The sequence below is a fragment of the Bufo gargarizans genome, chromosome 9 (assembly GCF_014858855.1).
Source record: "Bufo gargarizans isolate SCDJY-AF-19 chromosome 9, ASM1485885v1, whole genome shotgun sequence".
NCBI lineage: Eukaryota > Metazoa > Chordata > Amphibia > Anura > Bufonidae > Bufo > Bufo gargarizans.
The window spans coordinates 74832621-74853567 of NC_058088.1; the positions used below are offsets into that span (position 1 = coordinate 74832621).

The window sequence follows — 20947 nt, forward strand, 5'->3', positions numbered from 1 at the left end:
ACTTCCTAGATGTGTGCTGAGAGGCGCGGTGTGATTGGGGAGGTGCGGCAGGGGGTGATTGGACATTGTGTAGGACGGGAGGATTGGCTGGGCATTCCTGCAGTTCAGCTCGAATACAGGACGCCTGGAGACCTCGCTGAGAAGGACAGTGTCACCCACAGAAGCCGACTGAAATAAACCAGACTCTATTTACAAATATGGCTTTTATCTACATGTAAATATTGTCGTATTTCATACTGACAGGGAACGAGTCCGGATCTGTTCAGGGGATAACGGATGGTTTCGCTCCCAAGTTTAGTTTGATTTCTTTCAGTGTTTCAGTTTTTGAGCATTTTTCACATGTGTAAAAAAAAACTAAAGAATAAGGCCTTTTTCAAACGACCATTTATTTTTTGCAGTTTTTTTGCGTTCCGTATACGGAACCATTCATTTCAATGGTTCTGCAAAAAAACGGAATGTACTCTGTATGCATACCGTTTCCGTATTTCCGTTCCGTTGAAAGATAGAACATGTCCTATTATTGCCCACAAATCACGTTCCATCGCTCCATTCAAGTCAATGGTTCAGCAAAAAAAAAAACAGAAACACATACGGAAATTTATCTGTATGTCTTCCGTATCCGTTGCGTTTTTTCTGAACCATCTATTGAAAATGTTATGCCCAAGCCCAATTTTTTCTATGTAATTACTGTATACTGTATATGCCATACGGAAAAACGGAAAAGAAACATAACAGAAACAAAAAACGGAACAACGGATCCGTGAAAAAGGACCGCAAAACACTGAAAAAGCCATACGATCATGTGGAAGAGGCCTAACACTCAACATCTCTTAGCAACCATCAGTGAAAAATGCATTGTACCCGGATGCCTTCTGTTTTTTCATGGAAGACCCATTAATTTCTATGGGGCCAGGGCTGAAAATCGCACAATATAGAACATGCTGCAGTTTCTCCTGAACGCAGAGATGATCAGCGATAGATGACGCTCATGTACACAGACCCAGTGAAATGAATGGGTCAGGATTCAGTGCGGATGCTATGCGTTCAATTCACATATCACATCCATACGGAAAACTCGCTTGTGTGAAAGGGGCTTTAGATTCAGATACTGCAATGCTGGTGATTTACATAAACGATTATTCCTGAGCTATATAGTCGGAGGCACACTTTATTCAGCTGCATGTCCTACATGTCTCCGTTTCGTTGCCGGTCGGCCACAGGTTTACCGGTTCAGTCCTTGACAAAAAGGATAGTAGCATTCCTCCGATATCACTGAATTTGCCATTCAGTGATACAAATGTGACAGAGAAAAAAATACAGCTATAGGTGGTTCAGTAACATACCAATGTTATGGAGGTGCTCTGCCTGTTATGGGGGTACTCTGCCCATGCTATGGGGAAAGTGTCTCTGTTATGGGGGTATTCTGCCTCTGCTATAGGGAAACTTCCTACCTTATGGGGGCACTCTACCTATATCATGATGGCACTCTGCCTGTTATTGGAGGTACTCTGTCTCCATTATTGGGGCAGTCTGCCTGTTATTGGGGTACTCTGCCACTGCTATGGGAAAATTGACCGGGGTGGGCTCCCCAGGATACAGCGAAGTCACGAACCGGGAAAACAACTCCACCACCAGCTTTTGCCAAAACAGAATTTTAAAAACATGGTAACAGACACAACCACAAATGCGGGGAACATACAATACATTTTCATACACCTAGCCCGAACGCTGAGACCCTTATGCTGCACAGCGTGGCGCCCTCCGATGGATGAAGAAGGAAAGCGTGCCAATTTACCTACTGGCGAGCACAACTAAACTGCCACACCTTACCTGTTATTACCGTAAAAAAAAAAAAAGAACCACTGTATGGGTGTGTGTTAGGGACAGTCACTGCGCCTGCGCCGAATACAGACGCACACGGCACAGGCGTGAGAATTCGGCCGCGATGGAGGCTGTCAATCTAGAGGAGATGGGCGGGCTGGAGGGACAAGCTGGGCGGCAGACATGGTGAGTAGATGGAGCCTCTAGGTGCTGAAAAGACGCCCCCATAGCACCTAGAGGCTCATTTGCATCTGCAGAGAAAAGTATTACAATAGCATGGTTAGGTACAGCAGACACTAGCAGATCGCTAGTGTCTGACAGCTAATTAGGTCAAAATGTGGTGGTAGAAACCCTTTAAATTATGGAGTCCTTGCAATGAAAAATAGCAACACTTGTGACCTGACACAAAAAAAGACCCTAACTAAGTACTGATGTGGTCTCAGTCTCTAGGCGCCAGCACTGTAATGAGGTGCGTGCACGATCTCACCAACCCGGGTCTGCTCTGCCTCTGCTGGTGACTCTGAACTGAACAAATGCCTCTCCATCAAGCATGCGGTAACGCAGTGTATGTAGCTTTGTTCCTCTGCTCTCCTCAGCGTTCCTGGCAGCAATCCTCCTTCCTCTGGACAGGACCAGGATCTTGGACACGATCGGCTTCACTTAGGGTACTTTCACATTAGCGGCAGGGGACACCGGCAGGCTGTTCCGGTGGGTGAACAGCCTGCCGGATCCGTCCTGCCACTAGTTCACGTGTGCCCCCGGACTGCAGCTCCGTCCCCATTGACTATAATGGGGGCGGGAACAGAGTTCCTGCCGCAGCACGGAGATAGGCAGCCGGACTAAAGCTACTTTTACACTCGCATTTGGTGCGGATCCGTCATGGATCTGCACAGAGACGATCCCCCATTCAGAAAATACAACCGTCTGCATCCGTTCAGAACGGATCCATTTGTATTATCTTAAACATAGCCAAGACGGATCCGTCTTGAACTCCATTGACACGTGAACTAGTGGCAGGACGGATCCGACAGGTTGTTCACCCACCGGAACAGCCTGCCGGAGTCCCCTGCCGCTAATGTGAAAGTACCCTAAGTGAGAAAAAAAAGCCTCCCAGGCTATGAGCTGAGCGCTGCGATTGGCCAGCGCTACAGCATGGGAGAAGGAGGCGCCGGCAGGTTCCCCTGGGTGGAGCCTAACTATGAAGATATCGGAGGCTATAACGGGAGAACGGAGCGGCGCCCAGGTATAACAGTAAGTGCAGGGGGACCCATGGGCGCCGCTCTCCATGTCTGTATAGTTACTTTAGAAGTTTTATTCTAGTGAAAGGTCCTCTTTTCTCATCTTAAAGAATGGGGGCATATCGCTAGGATATGGCCCCATTGTCTTATAGGTACGGGTCCCACCTATATCGAGAACGGATCCCCAAAAGTGAAGGAAAGCGCACTGCGCATGCACAGCCGCCCTCCATTCATTTTTATGGAGCCGTCGAAAATAGCCAAGCGCTGACTTGGCTATTGCCGTCTGCCCCATAGAAATGAATGGGAGCATGCGCAGTGCGCTCCCATTCACTTCTATGGGAGAGGCGGGGATTAGCGCTTAGTGGTGGACGGACCCTGGGAAATCTGGGGTCCTCCAGCCACAGCGCTCCCCACTCAATTCTCGATATAGGTGCGGGTCCCTAGCGATATGCCCCCATTGTCTAAGATGGGAATACCCCCTTATACGAAGCACTCCTCCTGTGTTATGGGGAAACTCTGCCTCTGTTAGGGTACTTTCACACTAGCGTCGCTGGATTCCGGCAGGCAATTCCGGACGCAAACGGATCCGAATGCTAATCCGTCTCACAAATGTATTGCAATACCGGATCCGTCTCTCTCCGGTTGTCATCCGAAAAAACGGATCCGGTATTTATCTTTCTCACACTTCTAAAGCTCTGCGCATGCGCAGACCACAAAACCGGATTAGTTTTTCCAGGACACTTAGGGCCGGATCCAGCATTAATGCATTTCAATGTAAAATAATGCCGGATCCGGCATAACGGCATGTGTTCTGGAATTTTGGAAAGAGAAAATACTGCAGCATGCTGCGTTATTTTCTCCACCCAAAAACCGTACAGTGACTGAACTGAAGACATCCTGAACGGATTACTCTCCATTCAGAATGCATGGGGATAAAACTGATCAGTTCTTTTCCGGTATAGAGCCCCGGAAAGGAATAACGCTAGTGTGAAAGTGCCCTTATGGGGATTCTCCTTGTAGTAGGAGGGACTTGACCCAGTAGGGGGCGTGGTCTGTCTTTAGGAGCAGACATCTGGCAGACACCGGGGGGAGCACTGGTGTAACCTGCCGCCGTCCTCAGGGCGGTCCCCGGTCTCTCAGGTCACGTACCGGATCCTTTCCGCCACTACCGGGAACGTTTACTATTTGGCTTTCCTTATTAGGCTTCTTGTACCGTAGTCAATGCTATAGAGGGTCAGCAGGGGGCGCTCGTGCCTGTGTGAGAAGGAGGCAGTGCGCGGTGTGTCGGAGGATTAAGGCGGCTTGCTGCAGTGGAGCTCGCAATGTCCGCTCCTTAGAGCCCGGCGCGGGGGTTACACCATGAATCTCCGGGGTCTCTTCCAGGACTTCAACCCCAGGTGAGTGCGCCTGTGCCGGGGGACGGGGGTGGGGAAACGGCGGGGAACCTGCGGTCTAAACAGGAGGAAATGGCTGAGGACGGGGAGGAGGGAAGTAACAGGCCTACACGGCCAGACCGGGGGTGATGGCATGTGGGGGCAGGCACTGGACGTGCCGGAAGGTCCCCGGTCGGACGTTGCCATGACGACTGTTGGGTAAAAACCCGTAATGGATTTTAAGGGGTTTTCTCAGAGTGACAACTTCTCCTGTCTGCAGCCTGATCAGGGAGACCCCCAGCGATCACCGGGACCCTGAGGATAAGTTGTCATTCAGGGACAACCCCTTCAAGGACTTCTCCAAGCAACCTCGCCATGACCCAAGGTCCGGTTCTGCCCACTCACCACACAGCACTGGTTCCAGTCTACCACCCACCATACAACCAGTCTGATCGAGGTCAGGTCTGCACAAGAGCATGGGGACCCCGCGTTGTCACCCGCTCACCGCCCCCTTCAGTCTGACCCTATTGTGCCGAGGGGTATTCTTCTCGGTCAGACCACCACCGGTCATCAGTCATATAAGGATCCCACCTAAAAGTAATCCAAACACAAGGCCTCAAAATTAGTCCTGACCCCCAAATTAATCCAGAGCCCCAACCTGTAGACACCCAGACCTTAAAATGAATTCACAGCCAAATCTCTAGTTTAGACTCCAGATCCCGTGCTCGTTGACAGGACTTTCATATTGATGATCAGATCGGTGGGGGTCCAACCCCTGGCGCCCCTGCTGAAGGGGCTGCAGTTTTCAGTCATGGCCCTGAGCTCGGTGTTGCAGCTCAGTCCCAATGACTGGCCAATGGTGGACGTGACGATACCGGCCCAGGAGGAGGCCCCAGCACCTGTCTGACCGACACGGCTCCGTCTGAAGTCTGTTGGGCCCCCACTTTATTCTGTTGATAAGTTGCTTGTCTTGGGCCGGAATCAGCTGATGCATCCTGCGCTATCTGCGGGCCCCACTGACAAAATGGAAAAGAATAGGACAGGTGCTATCATTTGTGGCCTTAAGTGTTCCGCCCGCCCCCCCCCCCTATAGTGATGTCCTATACTCAAGATAGATCATCGATATCAGATCGGCGGGGGTGCCAGGAGTAGAGCTGTTTGAAGAGACCCCAGCACTTGTACGAGTGCTGCCTTCTCTTCATTATTTACCTGCTCACCATGAACAGTGTAATTACTCCTCAGCCATCCCTTCACTTCAATGGAACGGATCCTTCTTATTCTTTTGAACATGAAGGAGCCATCCCATTAATGTCAAGGGGATGGCTTAGATGTAATTACACCTGCCCACCGCTGTGGTTGTGGTGGCGAGCAGGTAAACATTGAGAAGGCAGAGCTTGTACAAGCGCTGCTTTCTCTTCAAACAGGTGATCAGCAGGGTGCCGGGAGTCGTTCCCCCGCCATTCTAATATAACTGACCATCCTGACGATAGGTCATCAATACCCCCTTTAATCTGAGGGGAGAGGCAAAGGGCTCTGTATTGGGCTGGACAAAGAGGAGCCACTCCATTGGGGAGGGGGAACAAAGTTACCATTGCAGTAGGGCTGAAAAACGATTAATCGATTTAATCAAGTAAACTAATTTGACACAAACAATTTCCTTAATGCAAATTTTTTGCATTGAGGATTTGTTTGTGTCATGTGACCACGGAGCGGGAGTGAAGCGCTTGCTATTACCGCTTCGTGGTCACCTGCCGGCCCGCACCGCGCTGCACTTTCTTCCTGACACATCGTCAGGTCATAGTGTGCGCTTATGTGCACTATGACCCGACGCTGTGTGACGTCAGGACGACAGCGCAGAGAAGAAGATGGAGGAGCTGTAGAGCGGCGCCCCTACAGGAAAGGTAAGTACTGTTGCTGGGGACATGGCTAGGAGGGGAGGATAGTGGCATTGGGACATGGCTAGGAGGGGAGGATGGTGGCACTGGGGGCAGTTTGGGACGCAAGCTGGGGGGCAGTTTGGGACGCAAGCTGGGGGGCAGTTGGTGGCCTTTGGGGGCAGTTGTGGATGCAAGCTGGTGGCACTGTGGGGCAAGCTGATGGCACTGTGGGGCAAGCTAGTGGCACCTGGGGGGCAACCTGGTGGCACTTGGACTGATCGCACAGGGGGGAAGGGTGTTAGGGACGGATGGCAGGGGGTCTGATGAGTTTTTATAAAGGAAAACAGTCTATTAATTCATTTATTTTCTTATTAGATTACTTGATTAACTAAAAAAAATAATCGATAGAATACTCAATTAGTAAAATAATAGTTTACTGCAGCCCTACATTGCAGCTATTTCATACCTGGGCCGGACTTGTTGTTCAGCAGTCTAGGAAAGCTGGGTGATGAGCCGGTGTTGGGAGCCACAATGATCCCCTGAATGCTTTATGTTTTGCAGTAAATTTCTGATCTACGCCTGCTTGTTGCTGTTCTCCGTTCTCCTGTCCCTGCGCCTGGACGGTATTATACAGTGGAGTTACTGGGCGGTCTTTACACCAATATGGCTTTGGAAGCTAATGGTCATCATTGGGGCATCGGTGGGCACCGGAGTTTGGGCACGGAACCCTCAGTACAGGTATTCACCAAATACGACTCCGAGGAGCCTTGTTCACAAGAGAATTTTGTGGGTCACGCATCAGCGGGGGTATTTCCCTGCACCCGTAGCTTGTAGAACATTTTTAGCTGTTATTGAAAGGTGTCAGATTTCCTCCAAAATGTTTCTGCACATCTGGTGCTTGTATCTAAACCTTCATTTTATTGTTTAGCCAAAAATGTATAAATGTTGGTTGCTGTTTTCAAGTGACTTATCCCACCACATACATTTGTGGTATTGATAGGACAACCATAGACTCCTAGGAGGGAGATGGCCACAGTGAATGGGACATGCCCACTCCCAGTAGCCAGGGTCCAGCTGTACTGGTATGTGTTCTCATTACCACATTCCCTGTCTGATACCGTAGGGCAGAAGGTGAAACCTGTGTGGAGTTTAAAGCCATGCTCATCGCTGTGGGAATTCACTTGCTGCTCCTGATGTTTGAAGTTCTTGTCTGTGATCGAATCGAGAGAGGAAACCACTACTTCTGGCTCTTGGTCTTCATGCCGCTGTTCTTTGTGTCTCCAGTTTCGGTGGCTGCTTGTGTCTGGGGCTTCCGACATGACCGCTCTCTTGAGGTAAGTCGTGATTTTTAGGCTTAATACTTCATACAAGATCTGGAAAGTGATGGGAGGCCCATTTCCTGGTTCTTCAAGAGGTTCTCCACTTAGGCCTCTTTCACGTGACCGTTTTACTTTTTTCCGTTTACGGGCCGTTTTTTGCGTTCCATATATGGTACCATTCATTTCGATGGTTCTGCGAAAAAAAGGAATGTATTCCGTTTCCGTTTTTCAGTTTCGTTGAAAGATAGAACATGTCCTATTATTGCCCGCAAATCACATTCTGTGGCTCCATTTAAGTCAATGGGTCTGCAAAAAAACGGAACACATATGGAAATGCATCCGTATACGTTCTGTTTTTGCGGAACCATCTATTGAAAATTTTATGCCCAGTCCATGTAATTACTGTATGCTGTATATGCCATACGGAAAAATGGAACAGACACGGAAACAAAAAACAGAATAACGGATCTGTAAAAAACGGACCGCAAAACACTGAAAAAGTGATATGGTCATGTGAAAGAGGCCTTAGAATGATGTCTGCTTGTTGGGGTACAACTACATGTACAGGGTTTTTTTTATGCAGTTTATGAAGCCAAAACCAGGAGTAGATTATGAGAAGTGATATCTGTCCGTAATGTTTGCTTTTCTTTTTAGATGCATTCCTGATTTTTGCCTTCAAAAACCCTGCAAGTATAGCATTCGGTCAGTGGAGATCCGCATGTGGATCCTGATGCCAGAAAGCATCATGTATGGGCAGCAAACTGAAGAAACCTGAATAAGTGTTCATTGTCTCTGCGATGGCACCACGGAGGAAACAAAGCATTACACAGTGCTCCTTCCAGTCAGTGGTGTATCTGTAACGGGACAGGTCCTCCAGAGCGGGAGACGCTCTTTGTAACCACTCTGGAGATCAGGATTCTGAACAGAAGATCCCCTCTAATAACTGCCCAGTACAGTGTGTGAAATTTGGGTTTTCTAAGGCTAGTTTCATACTAGCGCTACCAATCTGACAGGCTGCTCTGGCAGGGAACTGCACGCAGCGGTTTTCTTTCGGCCGATTCTCGGCATATTTGCCTGATCTTTGCTGGTCCCCATTGTAGACAGTGGGTCTGGATGGAGACCTTCATGTTTCTGGCAGCCTCTTCCCTGCCAGAACAGCCTGCCGGATCCCTAGCACTAGTGTGAAATTAGCCTAAACCAGATAACCCCTTTCAAAGATGTCATTAAAGGGGTTACTGATATCATTTTAAATTCACACTGTAGCAGGACTATGTGAAAAAAGACCCACTCGAAATTTAAAACACCCTCCATTTAAATGGCGCGGTCCCTGTGAAAACTGGGGACCCATTCATCATCACGAGACCTCTGTAGCCAATCGGTTACCTTGGCAGTCAAGTGTGCAAGAAGGGTACATCTGTTGCTAATTTTAAATTTATTTTTTTGTTAATACAGTTCTGTGTACAGTGTGAGTTTAAATTATACTGGACAACCCCTGTAAGTGGATGGCTATACCCCTTACCAGAGATATGAGCAGCCGCCCCACCCTCCCCTTCAGTCTGGGGGAGGAGGAGGGGAGCAGTTGGAAAGTTGACAAACTGCAGGAGGAAAGGAAATATAGTACAAAATATATAGAAATGTGACCTTATCATCATTATACTGACCCCAATAATAAAGTTATGTTATTTATACCAACAGTGAACGATGTAAATAAATTCCACAAAATAATGTAAACATTTTTCTTTTTTTTTCTTTTCCCCCTACAATTTAATAATAAATGTTATTTAATACACTATCTATACCCCAAAATGATTCCTGAAAAAGCCACAACTCAAAAAATAGGAAGGAAAAATTTAAAACTTATGACTGCTGGAACACAAAGGGCGAGCATGTTCCTGGTCCTTAAGACTAAAATTAATGATGTCACTAAAGGGTTAAAAATGCAATAGTGTCCCCTGACTTGTGCGCCAACAAGATTTACTTCAGACACACGTTAAAAATCTACAATAAAAAATGTGACATTTTGGGAAGTTTTTTTCTAATTTTAATGTGACTGTGAGGAGGATAAAGGTGTTTTCCAGTGTTTAGGTAACTGGGCAGTTTCCGGTGCTGCTGTACTCTAGGTTTTCTTCCCCTTTTATTTAGACCTCCACATAGACTTGAATGTGGCAGTATTATATATTTACCAAACTCCGTTATGATACAAAGTAGGACAGAAAAATAAAGATAAGGCTACTTTCACACTTGCAGCAGGACGGATCCGACAGGCTGTTCACCCTGTCGGATCCGTCCTGCGGCTATTTTGCCGTGCCGCCGCTCCATCCCCATTGACTATAATGGGGACGGGGGCGGTGCTCCAGCGCAGCACGGCGGTGCACGGAGAAAGCCTGCCGGACTAAAATTACTGCATGTCAGGCTTTTTAGTCCGGGGGCTTTCTCCGTGCACCGCCTTGCTGCGCCGGAGCTCCGCCCCCATCCCCATTAAAGTCAATGGGGACGGAGTGGCGGCACGGCGAAATAGCCACAGGACGGATCCGACAGGGTGAACAGCCTGTCGGATCCGTCCTGCCGCAAGTGTGAAAGTAGCCTTAGGTTGACTTATGCTGTATACAATTCCTGTATAATGCTGCTTAAAGAAGAACTCCTGCAAAAAAATGTTTTCTCTGACCTGCTAGAAAGGTACATGATGTAACTGTAGTGAATGTAATCTTACCAGTGTCTGTATTTGTGAGTTATAACCTCCCTTCTGATCCTCAGCTGTGTCATGTGACCAACAATTAGACTTTCCAAATAACGCAGCATCTTATGTATTCCTATGGTAGCCTCAATGTCAGTCTCATAGAAACATAGAATGTGTCGGCAGATAAGAACCGTTTGGCCCATCTAGTCTGCCCAATATACTAAATACTATGGCTAGCCCCTGGCCCTATCTTATATGAAGGATGGCCTTATGCCTATCCCATGCATGCTTAACCCCTTAAGGACATAGGGCGTACCGGTACGCCCTATTTCCCGAGTCCTTAAGGACCAAGGGCGTACCGGTACGTCCTAACTTAAAATCTTAATTCCGGCGCCGCTGGGGTTAATCGGAACGGGATTTCGGCTGAAATCATTCAGCCGGCATCCCGTAACAACGCAGGGGGGGGTCATTTGACCCCCCCGTATCGGCGATCGCAGAAAACCGAGGTCAATTCAGACCTGCGGTTTGCTGCGCTTTTTGCCGTTTCTGATCCCCGCGGTCCCTGACCGCGGGGATCAGAAACTTCAGAGTGCCCGAAATCAATATTGTTAACCCCCCCCTGCACCCCTGCACGATTTGATGGCGGCGGGTGGTGCAGGGGGGGTGTCGCATGCAGTGGGGGCGTTGCGGGAGGCGGGCGGTGCGGCAGGCGGGATCGCGATCCCCCGCCCGCCTCCCATTGCATAATCGTTGGTGTACAGTGGGTATACCAGGGTGCCAGCACATTGCTGGCACCCTGGTATAAACGGCTGACATCGTTGATGCGATGTCAGCCGTTTAACCCTTTCCATACAGCGGTCCGTACGGACCGCTGTATGGAAAAGGTTAACAGTAAGAGGGAGCTCCCTCCCTCTCCGATCGGGGGGCTGCTGTGCCTTTGCAGCCCCCCGATGGGAGAAGGAGAGAGCCCCCAGACAGCCCCCCCAGAACCCCGTCCTTACCCTTCCCCGTCTGCGAAGTTCTGACCATAACTGAGCAGACGGGGAAGGTTCCCATGGCAACAGGACGCCTGATCAGGCGTCCTGCTGTCCATGGTGCTGAACAGATCTGTGCTGAAAGCATAGACCTGTTCAGTGCAAGTAAAATACAGTGCAGAAACCTATATAGGTTCTGTTCTGTATTTTACAGACATCAGACCCACTGGATCTTCAAGAACCAAGTGGGTCTGGGTCAAAAAAATCAAATAAAAAGTGAAAAAAGTTAAGATAAAAAAAAAAAACATTTATCACTGAATAAAAATTAAAAAAATAAAATACACTACACATATTAGGTATCGCCGCGTCCGTAACGACCTGATCTATAAAATGGTCATGTTACTTTCCCCGCACAGTGAACGCCATAAAAATAAAAAAATAAAAACTATGAGAAAATTGAAATTTTGCCCACCTTACTTCCCAAAAAAGGTAATAAAAGTGATCAAAAAAGTCGCATGTACGCCAAAATAGTACCAATCAAACCGTCATCTCATCCCGCAAAAAATGAGACCCTACTCAAGATAATCGCCCAAAAACTGAAAAAACTATGGCTCTTAGACTATGGAAACACTAAAACATGATTTTTTTTGGTTTCAAAAATAAAATCATTGTGTAAAATGTACATAAATAAAAATAAAGTATACATATTAGGTATCGCCGCGTCCGTATCGACCGGCTCTATATAAATATCACATGACCTAACCCCTCAGGTGACCACCGTAAAAAAAAAAAAAAAAAAAACTGTGTAAAAAAAGCAATTTTTTGCCATCTTACGTCACAAAAAGTGTAATAGCAAGCGATCAAAAAGTCATATGCACCCCAAAATAGTGCCAATCAAACTGTCATCTCACCCCGCAAAAAATTAGACCCTACTCAAGATAATCACCCAAAAACTGAAAAAACTATGGCTCTTAGACTATGGAGACACTAAACAATTTTTTGGTTTTCAAAATGAAGTTATTGTATAAAACTTACATAAATAAAAAAAATTGTATACATATTAGGTATCGCCGCGTCCGTGACAACCTGCTCTATAAAATTACCACGTGATCTAACCTGTCAGATGAATGTTGTAAATAACAAAAAAAAAAAACATGCCAAAAAAGCTATTTCTTGTTACCTTGCCGCACAAAAAGTGTAATATAGAGCAACCAAAAATCATATGTACCCTAAACTAGTACCAACAATACTGCCACCCTATTCCGTACTTTCTAAAATGGGGTCACTTTTTTTGGAGTTTCTACTCTAGGGGTGCATCAGGGGGGCTTCAAATGGGACATGGTGTCAAAAAACCAGTCCAGCAAAATCTGCCTTCCAAAAACCGTATGGCATTCCTTTTCTTCTGCACCCTGCCGTGTGCCCGTACAGTAGTTTAGGACCACATATGGGGTGTTTCTGTAAACTACAGAATCAGGGCCATAAATAATGAGTTTTGTTTGGCTGTTAACCCTTGCTTTGTTACTGGAAAAAAAATATTAAAATGGAAAATCTGCCAAAAAAGTGAAATTTTGAAATTATATCTCTATTTTCCATTGAATCTTGTGCAACACCTAAAGGGTTAACAAAGTTTGTAAAATCAGTTTTGAATACCTTGAGGGGTGTAGTTTCTTAGATGGGGTCACTTTTATGGAGTTTCTACTCTAGGGGTGCATCAGGGGGGCTTCAAATGGGACATGGTGTCAAAAAAACTGTCCAGCACAATCTGGCTTCCAAAAACCATACGGCGCACCTTTCACTCTACGCCCCGCTGTGTGGCCGTACAGTAGTTTATGGCCACATATGGGGTGTTTCTGTAAACAGTAGAGTCAGGGCAATAAAGATACAGTCTTGTTTGGCTGTTAACCCTTGCTTTGTTAGTGGAAAAAATGGGTTAAAATGGAAAATTAGGCAAAAAAATGAAATTCTCAAATTTCATCCCCATTTGCCAATAACTCTTGTGCAACACCTAAAGGGTTAACGGAGTTTGTAAAATCAGTTTTGAATACCTTGAGGGGTGTAGTTTCTTAGATGGGGTCACTTTTATGGAGTTTCTACTCTAGGGGTGCATCAGGGGGCTTCAAATGGGACATGGTGTCAAAAAAACTGTCCAGCAAAATCTGGCTTCCAAAAACCATACGGCGCACCTTTCACTCTACGCCCCGCTGTGTGGCCGTACAGTAGTTTATGGCCACATATGGGGTGTTTCTGTAAACAGCAGAGTCAGGGCAATAAAGATACAGTCTTGTTTGGCTGTTAACCCTTGCTTTGTTAGTGGAAAAAATGGGTTAAAATGGAAAATTAGGCAAAAAAATGAAATTCTCAAATTTCATCCCCATTTGCCAATAACTCTTGTGCAACACCTAAAGGGTTAACGGAGTTTGTAAAATCAGTTTTGAATACCTTGAGGGGTGTAGTTTATAGAATTGGGTCATTTTTGGGCGGTTTCTATTATGTAAGCCTCGCAAAGTGACTTCAGAGCTGTAGTGGTCCCTAAAAATTGGGTTTTTGTAAATTTCTGAAAAATTTCAAGATTTGCTTCTAAACTTCTAAGCCTTGTAACATCCCCAAAAAATAAAATATCATTCCCAAAATAATTCAAACATGAAGTAGACATATGGGGAATGTTAAGTCATCACAATTTTTTGGGGTATTACTATGTATTACAGAAGTAGAGAAACTGAAACTTTGAAATTTGCTAATTTTTCCAAATTTTTGGTAAATTAGGTATTTTATTATGCAAAAAAATTAATTTTTTTGACTTTTTTTTACTAGTATCATGAAGTACAATATGTGACGAAAAAACAATCTCAGAATGGCCTGGATAAGTCAAAGCGTTTTAAAGTTATCACCACTTAAAGTGACACTGGTCAGATTTGCAAAAAATGGCCTGGTCCTTAAGGTGAAAATGAGCCCGGTCCTTAAGGGGTTAAACTCCTTCACTGTATTTGCAGCTGCCACTTCTGCAGGAAGGCTATTCCATGCATCCACTACTCTCTCAGTAAAGTAATACTTCCTGATATTACTTTTAAACCTTTGCCCCTCTAATTTAAAACTATGTCCTCTTGTAGCAGTTTTTCTTCTTTTAAATATTCTTTCCTCTTTTACCTTGTTAATTCCCTTTTATGTATTTAAAAGTTTCTATCATATCCCCTCTGTCTCGTCTTTCTTCCAAGCTATACATGTTAAGGTCCTTTAATCTTTCCTGGTAAGTTTTATCCTGCAATCCATGTACCAGTTTAGTAGCTCTTCTCTGAACTCTCTCCAAAGTATCAATATCCTTCTGGAGATATGGTCTCCAGTACTGAGCACAATACAAATGAGGTCTCACTAGTGCTCTGTAGAGCGGCATGAGCACCTCCCTCTTTCTACTGGTAATGCCTCTCCCTATACACCCAAGCATTCTGCTAGCATTTCCTGCTGCTCTGTGACATTGTCTGCCTACCTAGTCTTCTGAAATAATGACCCCTAAATCCCTTTCCTCAGATACTGAGGTTAGGACTGTATCACTGATTTTATATTCTGCTCTTGGGTTTTCACGCCCCCGGTGCATTATCTTGCACTTATCAACATTAAATTTCAGTTGCCAGATTTTTGACCATTCCTCTAGTTTTCCTAAATCCTTTTCCATTTGGTGCATTCCTCCAGGAACATCACCCCTGTTACAAATCTTTGTGTCTTCAGCAAAAAGACACACCTTACCATTGAGGGCTTCTGCAATTTCACTGATAAAGATAATAAAGAGAAGTAACTTACTTCCCGTCCTGCGTCAGTTGGAGATCAGAGTCTTGGTCACATGACTCAGCTGAGAAGCAGAAGGGAGGTGATAACTCGCAAATACAGTCACTGATGAGAGGATTACATTATGCATCTTTCTAACAGGTCAGAAAATATTTTTTTTGCAGGAGTTCTTTAATGTCTTCTTGTTGGTTCACAAATAATATACTAGAACTAAAGTAAAGACTGACACAGAAGGATAATTGTAAGAGACTGAGGGGAGCGGACACACTGGGTAGTGCATGATCATTTAACTTTTGTCTTTTCTTTGCAGTTGGAAATCTTGTGTTCGGTTAATATATTACAGTTCATATTCATTGCGTTGAGGCTTGACGGCATCATCACGTGGCCATGGCTTGTAAGTGGTTTCTTCAGGTCTTCCTGGAGCGCTCTGCTGTTGGGGAGGTGTGATTGTTTGTTATATCGGGGTTTTATTCTGTAAATGACCAGCTCTTCCTGATTGTAGGTGGTCTGCGTGCCGCTCTGGATCCTGATGTCCTTCCTCTGTTTGGTGGTCCTGTACTACATCGTGTGGTCTGTCCTGTTCTTGCGCTCCATGGATGTCATCGCTGAGCAGAGAAGGACTCACATCACCATGGCGGTCAGCTGGATGGCCATAGTTGTGCCTTTGCTCACTTTTGAGGTATTTTACCTTTTATAAAAGAAGTGCTGGTGGTTCACTCTGTAATGAGATTAGTGTTGCATATCTAATACCACATTGGTAGGAATGCAGCATAAATGAGTGTTTGAGTTTTCAGCAGTGCAGAGATGAGGGCTACAGACGAGCCGTCAGGGCAGCTCTCCAACGGATTTGCTTGAGAAGGAGACAGAGCAGCCTGCTCAGAGAAAAGAAAGAAGGTGAACATTTTTAGTAAAGGCCTATTGGGGAAAAAAAATCTTTAGCCCATAATGAGTACAGTGGTCTAATAAAAAAACTTTTAGTGTTGCCCACATACTTCAAAGGGGTTTTCTTGTTTGCATCAACATCCTTTTAAAATAGTCATTTATGAAGGCTGCTGTAATTCTCTAATGTATTTCCTATCTCCTGTTCTGGGCTGTGGTCACATGACCATGTCCATTCAGCTCTTACTTCCTGTGGGGTTATGTCCATGAGAGTATCACCAGGGGAGTGTCTGTAACTATCTGGTGGGAGGAGCTATAAACTGAGTTGTTGGAGGCGGTGCTTGACTTGTGGTAGAGAAAGGAGAAGTGCATCATGGGATTGGTTGGATACAAAGAAAAGGAGGTTAGTCAGCACATCCCAATACGCAGGTGCACGCTGCCATGGCTAAAAACAGAGAAAAAAGACAATGCAGCAGCACTCTGCAAACCGGATAAAGTACAATAATGCCATAGTCACAAAAAATATTATAGTGCTAATGCTACGCTTATTTTATAAAGTGAGATGCTTGGCAAATGCATTTTGTACAAAACCATTTAGGCCCGTCTGCTGAATGTTCGGCAGACGGGCCTAAATGGTTTTGTACATAATGCATTTGCCAAGCATCTCACTTTATAAATAAACGTAGCATTAGCACTATAATATTTTTTGTGATTATGGCATTATTGTACTTTATCCGGTTTGCAGGGTGCTGCTGCATTGTCTTTTTTTCTCTATTGGTTGGATACAGCTGTATGAAGGGTGGAACAAACCACAGCGATTTGGTGAAAATCAGTCAGGAAAGGTCAAGGACATGCTTATATATTTTCAGAAAATAGGCACCTGGTACATTGTCAGAATGGCACGTGGCGCTTTATACACACAGGCACCTTTTGTGCAATTTTGTGCTAAATTGTAATTTTTTTTATAAAACGATATAAAAGTGTGACCCAAGCAGAAAATGTATAACACCCCTCACCTCCTAGAAATAAAAGTTCAGCATGTGCAGAGCAGATGCATACCCCTTAGGCCTAGATAAACCAGAACTGGAAAGAGTAAAATATGGTTTTAAGCTGGAAAAAATAACTAACCTATAAAATACAGGGTCTTACACTCCTTGAACCTCCCCCAACTGCAGCCCTAAAACCTATTGGAAGCAGACAGCCTGATGACTGGTCTGCTGACAGCCATGTCCACCTTCATGTAACTCTGTGACAGGGTCTATGACTATAACAGGAATAATTATAAAAAAAAAAAAGCATCAAAACAAGCATTGTGCCTAAAACTCACATACAAGCAGAGGTGTAAACACAAAAACAATGTAAAAATAATATATTAAGTGTGTACACTCTTAAAGGGAACCTGTCACCGGGATTTTGGGTATAGAGCTGACGACATGGGCTGCTAGATGGCCACTAGCACATCCACAATACCCAGTCCCCATAGCTCTGTGTGTCTTTATTGTGTAAAAAAAACGATTTCATACATTATGCAAATTAACCTGAGATAAGTCCTGTCCCTGACTCATCATATGGTATTCCGGATGTGCCATCTAGCAACCCATGTCCTCAGCTCTATATACAAAATCACGGTGACAGGTTCCCTTTAATAACACTGAAACTTGAAGCCTTGCAATATTTGTCATCCACAAACAGCTGCAGTGCTACCAAAAGCTATGGTGCACGGCCTACTGTCTATAAAAGTGCAACTCAAAGGGGTTTTCCCACTTCATCAAATGGCATTTATTATGTAGAGGAAGTTACTACCAGACACTTACTAATGTATTGTGATTCTCCATATTGCTTCCTTTGCTGTCTGGATTCATTTTTATGTATTATACACTTCTCGTTTCCATTGTTACGACCACCCTGCAATGCAGCAGCAGTGGTTGTGCTTGCACGTTATAGGAAAAATCACAGACTTTTTTTGTTGACCATAGTGTGCAAGCACGGCCACCGTTACTGGATTACAGGGTGGTCGTTACCATGGAAACGAGCAGTGTGTAATGTGATGGAAAAATGAATCAAGCCAGCAAAGGAGGCAATATGGACAATCACGATACATTAGTAAGTGTCTTGTATTAACTTTCTCTACATGATAAATGCCATTTGCTGAAGTGACAGAACCCCTTTAAGTAATATCCACCTCCATGCAACTTTGCAGCAACAGTGATAAGCAAAAATTGCATGCAAATTCAGATTTGTAACTAAACTATGCAAGCAAAATATACCGTACTCTGTAAGATCGGAGCTCATACATACCACATGTCTGACTGCTGAATGTGTTGAAGTAATGCAAAAACTACAGGAAAGCACCAACCAACTTTTGCATGCAGATATTGGGAGTGATATAGGTATACCATTTTTAATCTTTTACAAACTGTAATCCTAATTGAAATATAGATCCCTAAATCAAACATTGTTTTCTTTCATATGGGTGTAATGCAGGTGCTTTATTGTGTATTGGGACAGTGTAAAATGTTTTTTTTTTTTTTTTTATATGCGTGTGGGGTAAGAGTACGATGTGACTTGACATGGCAATCCAGATGCTAGTAATCATCTGTATCATAGACGCAGAGGAGTGATTAGATGAGACTCTCCATATTTACCAACCAGAGAGCAACCTTCCCCCTTTGATACGGGGGGGGGGGGGGGGGGATGTAATAATGCGCACAGAAGTCTGTGTTAACCCTCCCCCTCGGGTCATGCACTTATGTATATGTAGAGGAGGGTCTATTACAGCCGTCCGTACGTCCCCCACTGCCCTTCTTCCTCCATGCTGTCTGGGATAACAGCCGGGTTAAGGGGGGAGACTACGTCAACATGTTGTATAGCAGCTAGAGATATGAGGCACATCCTGTTTTAAATCTGAGAGCTTTAAAACAAGAGTGGGATTGCAGTGCTAGTTGCAACACAGGAGACCATAGCACATTTATATATTGGGTCAGAAGCAAGATCTCCCTCTTCATTGGGCTGTATCATGCCTAGACGCTTAAATTCTTAGCTTTAAAACAAGACCTGGTTGTTATACAGCCTGATGGCATTATTAGTAGCTATGCCATATCTCCTACATCCTCGGCTACTGTAGTGCCTCCCCGGGAGGATGTATGAAAGATATCCTTGGTAGCAAAAGGGTTAAAGGTGTTTTGGGAACCAAACTTAGAACTGCTAACCAGTCTGCTAAGAATCCCTTTACTGGCCATATCTTACCGCATCTTTCTTCACAACAATATACTGATCAGGATGCCTTCTCTCTCTGTAGATCCTGCTTGTTCATCGGCTGGACGGACATAATTTGTTCTCTTACATCCCCATCTTTGTCCCTTTGTGGCTTTCGTTAATTACCCTGATGGCAACGACATTTGGACAGAAAGGTGGCAATCACTGTAAGTACTGCACGTGTGATGTGGTGACGTTGTAGCCTCATTCTAGATGACTTACTGTAACCATAATCTTACAGGGTGGTTTGGTATTCGTAAAGACTTTTGCCAGTTCCTGCTGGAGATCTTCCCCTTCTTGCGGGAATACGGGAATATCTCCTACGACATTCACCACGAGGACAGTGAAGACGCTGAGGAGACCCCTGTGCCAGAGCCGCCCAAGATAGCGCCCATGTTCCGCAAGAAGACTGGTGTTGTTATCACACAGAGCCCGGGGAAGTATGTGGTGCCACCGCCCAAACTGAACATCGACATGCCTGATTAACACGGCATTACACCGACACGTCCTGTACCGCTCCTCATTACTAGACTGTAAACTCCACTGACCTCACTCCTTTTTTTTCCTTTCAATGTAATCTACTTTATAATGCAGCTCTCCTGACAAGTGTGTTTTAGCAAGTACTTGCATTGCTGTTTTGAAAAAAAATATTCGGAAGCATTACTAGAACTCTATGTTGTGCCGTTCCTCTGTTATTCCTCCTGGCAACATGTGAATAAATTGAAAACTGCATGTTACGATTACCTTGCTCAGTTGGGCATGTCCCTACACACTGACATTGTCCATTCAATGCTAACAGTGTCAAACTGCATAAGGAAAACCGCCTATGAAAACCCAGTTTTCAATACACTTGTAAGAGAGGAACCGCACAATATTGGAGGACAACTGAAGATGGTCCTTAATTTTCATTTCAGGAGTAATACTGGTATTTAGTAAAACAGACGTGTCAGGTGTGTGTCCTCACACCCATCCATGGTGCTGCATTGAGATCCCTGACCATGTCAGCTCAGCTTCTAGATGAATTATCAATTCCTAATGAATTTTAATGTACATTGCCATTTGCCAATATTTTTTATTTGTTTGCATTGTGCACGGAGCCATTGCTTTGGACCGATCTCGCATCTCTTCCATTCTAGCCTTTTTTCTTTTTTTTTTTTTTATATGGACACTATGCCTTCTTCTAAGAAATGGTCAAGCTTGGTGTTTTCTACTGCATGGGACTACTCCTTCTTTAGGATTTTGTGTTTTTTAATGTTTTGGCCATGCTTGCTTGTATAGTATTTATAAAGGAAAATCCACACATTTTGGCAATGTAATATATTCCGTGGAAAATGCGATGTCTGTACAGTATAAATAGAGTATTTTTTATAAAATAAGGTTCGTATAAAACGAGACCCTGATAATGAAACGTCATGAATAATGCTCCAATGAAATCTGTAACGCTAACCCGCCAGTTACTGTGCTTTCATTGTTAAAGAAGTTGTCTTGTAGCTGACGACCCCTCTGGTCCTAACCTGTGCCCCCTAAAAAAAAAAAAAAAAAGAAACCCTAGCCTGTGCTGAACCGTAGTTCTTGGCCATTTCCAGTCCCCACAGGACTGGAATTGGATTTGTTCAGTGACATACTGTTCAAAACTGATGTGACCGCTGAGACCTGTGATTGGCTGCAGAACCTGTCATCAGAACCAATCCGATTGAAAGCAGCTCCCAGCGAGCTTCATCCGCTGTACGGAGAGTGCGCCAAACACAGGAGAGGTG

General features: G+C 44.9%; 1 protein-coding gene across 1 annotated transcript; it reads left to right on the forward strand.

Annotated features, from left to right (window-relative positions):
- The first annotated feature begins 4114 nt into the window (after positions 1-4114).
- On the forward strand, positions 4115-20484 carry TMEM185A (transmembrane protein 185A). Its single transcript, XM_044306435.1, has 7 exons — positions 4115-4456; positions 6871-7047; positions 7433-7643; positions 15367-15450; positions 15559-15735; positions 19234-19357; positions 19432-20484. Exons 1-7 carry the CDS (start codon positions 4419-4421, stop codon positions 19674-19676), a joined length of 1056 nt encoding a protein of 351 aa, XP_044162370.1. The 5' UTR covers positions 4115-4418; the 3' UTR covers positions 19677-20484.
- Positions 20485-20947: the final 463 nt, after the last annotated feature.

Excerpts from the sequence above, each read along its gene's own strand:
- TMEM185A (XM_044306435.1), top strand. The coding sequence starts at position 4,419 with ATGAATCTCCGGGGTCTCTTCCAGGACTTCAACCCCAG. Across the intron at positions 7,644-15,366 it reads GACATGACCGCTCTCTTGAG|TTGGAAATCTTGTGTTCGGT; the intron begins GTAAGTCGTGAT and ends TTTTCTTTGCAG. Across the intron at positions 15,451-15,558 it reads TCATCACGTGGCCATGGCTT|GTGGTCTGCGTGCCGCTCTG; the intron begins GTAAGTGGTTTC and ends TCCTGATTGTAG.